Source organism: Branchiostoma floridae, chromosome 1, assembly GCF_000003815.2.
Source record: "Branchiostoma floridae strain S238N-H82 chromosome 1, Bfl_VNyyK, whole genome shotgun sequence".
Lineage (NCBI taxonomy): Eukaryota > Metazoa > Chordata > Leptocardii > Amphioxiformes > Branchiostomatidae > Branchiostoma > Branchiostoma floridae.
This window is the reverse complement of record NC_049979.1, coordinates 19,229,126-19,238,026: the sequence shown is the minus strand read 5'-3', so window position 1 is coordinate 19,238,026 and position 8,901 is coordinate 19,229,126. Positions and strand designations below refer to the sequence as shown.

Sequence of the window (8,901 nt, the reverse complement as noted above, 5' to 3'; positions counted from 1 at the left end):
ACAAAGATTGACACCACATGGCCCTGTTAAACCCAAAAAAGATCTCTCACTACAGTTGTACTGTTTCCAGTGCTTTTGCCAAGCCTGCATACTTCTGTCACCAGAATAACAAGAGGGTGTGAAAGGGTTAAGGAGGCACTCTCAAACGGTGAGTGACCACCAAACCTGAGGTTGCAACTGAGGTTGATAACCCCTTGTGTTATGAATGAATAGGAAAATTCTTCGGAAGTACCATATGTGATATGAGAGACGACTAAAATGGCTCTTGAAAACAGGAACAGGTATCCCCCACATGCACCCTCCTGCTAGAAGTTCATTGACTTCTGGCAGTAGGTTCTGTAAACCAAACATGCCAGGAAACACTAGAGTGGGGTTTAACTACCAGCTGCCTGTAGAGATGAAAACAGTATTGGTAAAAGGATCTGGAAGTGGTATAGGCATTATGAAAATACAGGAAGCTGAAGTTTTTGTATTTAAAAAAATTACATAACGATGATCTGAACTTAATTTTCACAGGCTGTGGTTGATTCAATTGACTTGACTTATGTCGGGTGCTGCTCCTCTCCTGCCACCCAAACCACTGGCTGCCCAGAAGTCCCTACACACCTTGCTTTATGCTGTCTGGCTCGATTATCTGGTCCAAATTTGCAGCATGTCTATAATATAGACCTTTCTCTGCTTAAAGAGCACTGATTGCTAATTTGCCTGTACAGTGTACACTAATCACATATGTTTGAATTTGATGAAGTGAAATAATTGGATGCTTAAGAATTTATCAGGTTGTGTCCTTGAAATTGTCCCAACTCTCATGTTGAACATGCTGCAGCTGGGTACTTCACCTTTTGTGTAAGTACGTTAATTGTTTTATTTGTGTCAAAAACTAGTTCACATGAAAGCCAGTTCACATGAGCATACGACAATGACATACGACATACGACAATGACAATTCCATATATAGTCGTCCGTCAGCTTTCTGTTAACAGACACGGACCCCGGACTCCCGCTGCGCCCGACGTTGTAAAACCACTGGTAACTCCACTTTGACCACGACACATTGTGACATGCATTTTGAACAAGCTAGATTTTGTAGTGAAAAATGTTCTATCTGTAGCACTGTGTGAGTCCCACTACTGGCTTGTTATTTCTGCATATGACTCCATCTTTCTCACCATCTCCATTTTGCTTCTTATTCTGTCATTGTTCACCATCCTACCAAACTTTTTTACTCCATCATGCTTAGGAAACAAGCTCTGTAGATAAGACAACAAACAAAATGCAGAAATACTGGGGAACGGAAGATAAACATGTTTGATAGAAGTAATGTGAGCTCAGAAAGCACGAGAGAAAGCAATGTACATATGGCCCCTCACCTCCTGCAGCCGGCAAGCCGGTGCTGAAAAGCGACAGAAGACGCTTTTCTGTTCACACAAGGAAAACAGTGCTACAGGCCTCCCGCCGGTCGACCGAAAGCAGACGTACGTCCATCCTGAGTTTGACGTACAACCGGGCCATAAAATATCTGTCGCCAATGCCGCTGGGTCTGTTCACACGAACAAAAAACGTGTCATATGTCAAAGACTGATGTATGTCATTGTCGGATGACCAGAAGTTTTTCTAGTGTGAACTGGCCCTTAAATTCAGTTTTTGTATAAAGAAGGGCTGTAAAACAGAGTTGTTGTAAAAGTTCCATATATAAATTGTACCCACATTAAGTGTGACTTTGCTGGTGGTGATTTCATCAAATGCCATGCAGGGATTTATGGTTCACTATAATTCATATGCAAATTTAAAATAGTTTTCCCCATGTTTATTGTATAATGTTCTCAATGTTATCGATGTCAATGGTCAGTCCTTTTTAACAGGTGGTTTTACAAAGAGGCCAAGTGACAAGTGACCGATATACCAGAGAGGGCACTTTCTGTCTACCCGGTATTCTTTAAAAGACTATTAACAATATGTGGGTGTCTCTGTGCCAATTTTGCCCACTATCTGTAATAACCTCTATTATTATAATGTGCCAGTATGCAGAAATCTAATGGGCCAAAGTAGGTTTGGGTGTTATTACGAGGCCCTTTTGATTCATAAAGCAACCATTTTGTAAAGCATTGTAAATTTCTGGTATAAATATGTATGAGGAAAGCACAATATTTCATACCTGAGTCTCTGAGTTATATTTACAGACAGCATGTATGTCCTTACAGACAGCATGTATGTCCTTATACATATACGTAGTCATTCTGAATTCTGGTATAATGCAAATTTTGTGCCACAGAAATACAGGCAAGCTTTATTTCAAATGGAGCAGATAACAAGGATACAAAATATATAGTAATCATAATAATCACCGGGTGTATTTTGCCAGCCAGTAGGTACGCAAATTATGAGCAATGATGCTGTTTAACGTGGTCGAGGCACCTCCTCAAGCACAGGACCCCCTTTTTACGTTCCTTCCCGGAAGACGATTTCGTGGAAAGCTTCGTGAGGCTACAGCAATCCGGTCATCCTTGGTTGGGGGGTCTCCCATCCAAGAACTGTCCGGACCGCACATTGCTAAACTTCCGAGATCGAGGGATCGGGTGTACCAATGCGCCACGCGGCCGTAGCATAGATCTGATCATGTTGTCTTTCTTTTGGTCTAGATGTAGGTTAGCTACATGAATTAATGTCCTATCCAGCCTGATATGAATTTTTCCCAGTTGGCTTTATTTGTCTAACAATTTACATGATAAAGATGCAATTTCAGCAAAATACTAGTAGATATATAAAAAATATATAGAACTTATTATATATTTTACCTTTCAGACATTATATTCCAATGGATTGCAGTAATTAGTGTAAATCTTGAAATTTTTTAAATTAAGTTTTATTTCTGTGACCTTTCCAGTGCAAATTCACATAGACACAAAAATTATGCTTTTCAACTTTATACCCGATCTGTATTTCAGTTTGATCGGTGTTCCGATCGGTCTGTATTTTGCGGTACCTACCGGGGCTCCATAGTTCGATTCATACAACTCAAAGTCGCTTGAGTGTGCCGCTGTGGAAAATTCAAAGAAATGTATCCCTTCTTTGCCAGTTCTTTTGTTCGAATTGACAAAGTTGTTGATTGCAGTTGATGTGCAGTTGATGTCACATCTTTTTTTTGCAATGAACTTTGCGATCCTACCCGTGGTCGCTCCGTACCTTGGGCGATATGGAATACCCTGTGTTATATTCTATATTATTTAATCAAGGTCAGTGCATGGAGATCCCTGACTTATCATATCTTACCCAGGGAAAAGGGAATAAAATACCATGAATTTGAATTTATCAAGTGGAAGATGTTCAAGATTGATTGAAAAGGGGTGCATACTTTGCGTTTTCTCATCGTATGTTTCAGCTCCACAGATTTGGCAGTGACTTCTGTGAGTCTTGACTGAATTACACTTGATGTGCGCACAGCATAATGCCTTTGAAATGAGATGTATTCTTGGCCTGTGGAATATTTTGAGCAACTGTAGCTTGTGGGCTTTTGCATGTGCGTTTATTGATTAGTTGTTTGCGTAGGTGGAGCCATATCGGTACAGATTAAGCTTGCCTCCTGTAATGTAAGGCGCCTATTACTAGTTCTCAGGCGGTGCTCGGGACAATATATGTGGGTGGAGAAGAGCAGCTATAAATAAATGAATGTGTACATTGTTACTAAGAATGCATACGGGTAATTTACTACGGGTAAGTACATTGTATAGTAGCTTTAAGCCTACAAATCAGCCAACCCTGGGATCCAACCCCTGTGGGGGGCATTTTCCCTAGATCATGAGAAAAAATTGCCAATGACCATTAAACCATATGTTCTTTGTTTATAGCAATAATAATCTACATGACATTGTACATATTATTACTCCCCGCAAGAGGCACTTTTTGCTGTTCGTGTACCATTGCACCACTCAGAACCTAGGATTGTGTACCTCTGACAATGTGAGTGGTTGCCAAACATTAACTGCCAATATCGTCCATATTACTGAGCAAAAGGGTTGCATAACACTTACAGCAAGTCTACATCGCGACTTGTTTATTAGCTGACCTTAAACCATTTTAGGTCAATGAGAACTTAAACTTACACTGGTCATGACAGAAAAAACAGTCACTTTCTGGGTATATACACTCACGTTCATTGTATCAAGAGGATTGGGCCCCTACTTATATTTTTGACCAATAAACAATTGTACATGTGTGTGGACCACAGCTTCATGCCCAGTCTGGTTGTATTCAGTTCAGATGACTGACAACAGAGGGGTTTCAAGCTCCCAACATTCGTCCAGGGTCACTAACAACTAGGCATCATGTGCTGCTTAATGGTTAAGGAACAACTGACACTAGACAATTTGTTAATCATTACACAGCTTTACAAGCTACTCATTGTTATATGAATTACTGTGGTGAAAGTGTAGTGCTAGCACTACCTGGCTTAAATCAACAGCAACATATATCCGCAAGGTATGTATTAAGTTATTAAGATATTTGTCTGCTAAAAAGTGGCAACAGCAGCAGCCTTGTAAGATAAGCATGTCCAGGCCAAAGATGAAAGAAAGCCTCTTAATGTCTTGTAAATCTACCCCCATGGTCTAGTAACCACTACCAGCTGTAAACAAAATTGAGTTGATGTACTTGAATATACACATCCAAGGCCAGGGTAAGACGGGTTCATAAGGGCATAAGTAGAGTAAATCATACACACATCCTTGCCTAAAGGCTAGCGAACTTGTGTGGGCTAAAAACTGGTTGACACATCATTGTACCAGTGCATTCATCTGTAGTCATTAACAGTTTAGTACAAACGTGCACATCATTACATGTAGGATAGGGCTCAAACAACAATGTAGACATACCTGTTGTACTTTACCTGTTATAACATTGTTTGGGTACATGTATTATGTAGGTAACATGAATGTTTGGTGTACCTGTACCGTTACCTGAACAAAATAAATCAGTTATAAATCTATAGTAGATAAATTTGTAGCATTCTATTCTTTTTATCTCAAACATGGAAATATCTACAATTTAGCTCTTAGAATTTGAGAAAACTTGTAAATGTGCGCATACTTGTTTTCAGATTAAAGATTAACAAATTTACCACTAAAAAGCCAGTTGGCTATGACTGTTATAGATGATTAATCAAGCTTGTTTGCTTGGTATAGATATAGGTACATGTACATGTCTGAACTGCTCTACTTGTAGCTGTGGTGTACTTCATTTATGAGTCAGTGAGCCTAAGCCCTTTCCAAAATTCTCAGTGGTCTACCACCAAAATTGAAGAAAAATATCACAGTAGCATGTACATGTACATTTCATTTGAGAAACCTTACACAAACCACTGGCTCTTGCTTGTCCGACTTTCTAACATATCCCATATATCCCATATCAACATAACACAATTAATCAAATAACACATTATACCCCATCCTAAATGTGCCCTTAACAAAATCCAATCAATACCAACAATGTAATATTCAGGTAATTTTCCTTCTCGTAGCCCCTAGCGACGGTTGTAATGAGCAATTCTGGCTCCAGGAAGAGGTACTACACAGATCGATAGATTGTCTAGATGCTGACTTCAGTCCTGTCAATGTTTGTTTCTGTTTTCAGTCCTAATTTGTATGACTGTATGTACTTGAACTTCATTATCAATCAAACATAGTACATGTGTAGAATATTTATATGGTACAATTTCCGGCAACAACATTTAAGCAGAATATGTGTAGATATATAAATATAAGCATACATTAAGACCAACATTTATATAGAACATGATGTTTTGATATAGACATCTATCCATCTATACATGGATAGATGGAAAGAAAGATAGATTTACTATAATCACATTTAATGTAACAATGTGCTACAAATTTGTGTATTTTAGGGTAGATTGATTTTAATGATCTTCAGAACGATAAAATTATAATAGATGTTCTTTTGTTTCAGCTAACTTGACAGGCCATCCAGAAAAGGTTGGGAGAGAAAGCTTCGAGCTACTCAAGGTTCTGGGGACTGGAGGTAAGATTAAATATTTATCATCAGCGTACAAAAAAAAAAGGTATTTTTCCTGTCTGTTTGTTTGTCATGATGTGTGTCTTAAGGTACGTGAACAGGGTGGAATGTGGAAGATGCTATAATTACAAATGAAGACTGGCATATGGGAAAGGTTTTCTTGGCCCCAGTCTAAAGTTGTTTGCTCATGTTACCAGGAAAATACACAGATAGAAGTAGCCAGAAAATTGTGAATAAAATAAGAAATAGAAAATGGAGGAATGAGATCTACACATGTATAAAGCTGTCTTAAAAAAAGCCCAGAAAAGAAAGAAAAAATTCTTAAAGGGACATAATGTAAAAATAAAGTCACTGTTTTCGGTCATTTCTCTACATTATGAGTTGAGTCTACCTTATTACACTGCACAGCAATATTTACAACGTATGGATACGACTTTGTTGAGCCGTGAGGATGTCTTGAAATATGTGCACTTCCCTCCGCCGCTCGAGTCGTCCGCCATTTTATTCAACTCGCCGGGGAGTCAAAGTGCGTTTTAGAACACGTTCGGTGGTTCACTCGAATCGTTACTGAGGTTTGTTGAAAGTCACCGCTAAGCTCCGAAGATCTGCGACCGCAACTGTCGATTCGGAAATCTACAGTCGGCTTACTTCCGGTAGGCTACCCGGAAGTAAGTGAATTTGGTTGCGGCTTACTTTGACGTCGTTAATTAGCACTAGAAATGTGATAAAATGCCGCAGATAAGTTAGAAATAAGTTGCAAATGTCAATCTGAATGGAGATTTTCAAGTTCAAAACATTTGAAATTTTGGCGCCATATTTCTACATTATGTCCCTTTAAGTCACTGTTTTGTTTGCGCTAAAATTTGTACGATTGAAACGTTTTTAAAAATCTGGTTCTTTAAAGATTCAGAAAAAGTTCTAAAAAGACATTACTTTTTACGGATAACATCACATTAAACACAAGCTGGCGACTTTTCAACAATGCTCCGTACGTTCTGATTCATATGTTAATTTGATGATGTATCTCCTATTCTCTGTTGGCAGCACTTGGCAAGGCTTGATAAAATACTGCCAAGAATGCATGCTGGGCTTCAGTCTGAAAGCAGCACTCTATCTAACCATGGATCTATTCTTAAAGCTATTCATGGCCCAAGCAAATGTATGAGCTAATCAGCCCCAGTTGGAAAAATGGAATGCACAACAAAATCCAGTCTTAGATCATTTCTTATATTGTGATAAGGTTGCACCTTAATGCTGTATCATTCTTATAGATACAATAAAAGAAGGTAATATTTATAGCAAAGTTATTTTTGGTTAGTCAGATTTGGCAATTGAAATTCGTTACGATGTTTGGGGAATCTCATCAGAGAATGAAGATGATGATTCAAGCTACTTGAAATGTGTTTGGATCTTCCACAGACTTGAAGTGATAAACGTACATGTACACTAGCTCAAGGTTTTGCCTCTTGAAGGAGATTGAAGCTTTAAGATGTCTGTCTTCATAAAGATGCATGTTGAGAAAAGTGCGAGCTATTGGCACCGCTTGCACATAGCCACCAAACTTTAGAATATGTAGTAGTCTAAAGGTCATCATAGACACCGCACAAAAAAGATTTTTGATAAGATCATCTTGAAATACATTTAACTTTGGTAATGCATTGTACCAGATAGGCTACTGTAACAAATAGTATAATAGATTATCTTTCCATATACATAAGTGGTAGTACATACGTCATATAAAAACCTTTGCCAGCAGGGAGTGCCGGGAATTCTTTTTTTCGGTTACATGAATAGTACTGTATCAGAAAAAAGGATGTCGATAAGCAAGGGTAATTTTGAATTGGTTGATATTTACAATCTTTGGTATAAAGAATGGGTAATAGAGGAAAACACCCGCGAATTTGTATAAAGCATTATTGATGATAATAAACCTGATTTACATAATAGTGTCATTGAATGTTTGTATTTTTGATACAAGAATGTCAATCTTTGTTTAAGGCACTGTTTCTAGGTTTGTAGGTTGAAGACATCATGCAGACAGAAAGGTATTCTTTGTACAAGAACCTCAATCTTAGTGCAAGAAAGTCATTCTAGGTGTAAGAAATTCAGTCTTGGAGACAGAAAGGTATTCCTGGTCGAGAACCTCAATCTGCGTGTAAGAAAGCCATTCTTTGAGAAGTAAATTCAGTCTTGGAGATCTGGTACAAGAACCTCAATCTTTGTACAAGAACCTCATTCTAGGTATAAGAAATTCAGTCTTGGAGACAGAAAGGTATTCCTGGTACAAGAACCTCAATCTCCGTGTAAGAAAGCCATTCTTTGAGAAGTAAATTCAGTCTTGGAGATCTGGTACAAGAACCTCAATCTTTGTACAAGAACCTCATTCTAGGTGTAAGAAATTCAGTCTTCAGCATGCATGCTTTATAGATTCTGAACACAAGAACACCATTCTAAAAGTTTCGATCCATTTGCAATAAGAAATATTCTTACTTATCTTAGCAAATTTTCTCAAAATGGATTCTTGTATACAGAACAATATTCTACTAAAAGATTAATTTTCTTTTTGTAGTGTGTAAAATTACCTTTTTTGAAAAATAATGTAAAGTGAGTAGAATTGCTTTTTCAGAATATTTCTTGAAAACAGTATGTAAATTCCATGTTTCACATTAGTATGTCAAGCTCTGGAAGGTAGAAGTGTACGTACTACCGGTATCTGAAATATGAGCAGGGATTTGTTAAGTAGGTAAGAAGACCGAGTGGTAGCTTGTCATGTGTTTTATGACATGATATGTCAAAAGGCAAATTCCACAATAAGATCAAAGTGGAATTAGCACACTCAAGATTAAGGTTAAGGATTGATAGAACAGCCTATTC

At 38.0% G+C, this 8,901-nt stretch overlaps 1 protein-coding gene across 1 annotated transcript in view; it reads left to right on the top strand.

Moving 5' to 3' along the window:
• Positions 1-8,901, top strand: part of LOC118411235 (ribosomal protein S6 kinase alpha-5-like) — a gene marked incomplete in the record, with an annotated part of 30,310 nt that overhangs the window by 3,045 nt on the left and 18,364 nt on the right. The window contains 1 exon segment of the mRNA XM_035813377.1: positions 5,962-6,033. Within this exon segment, the coding sequence (XP_035669270.1) occupies positions 5,962-6,033 (72 nt within the window).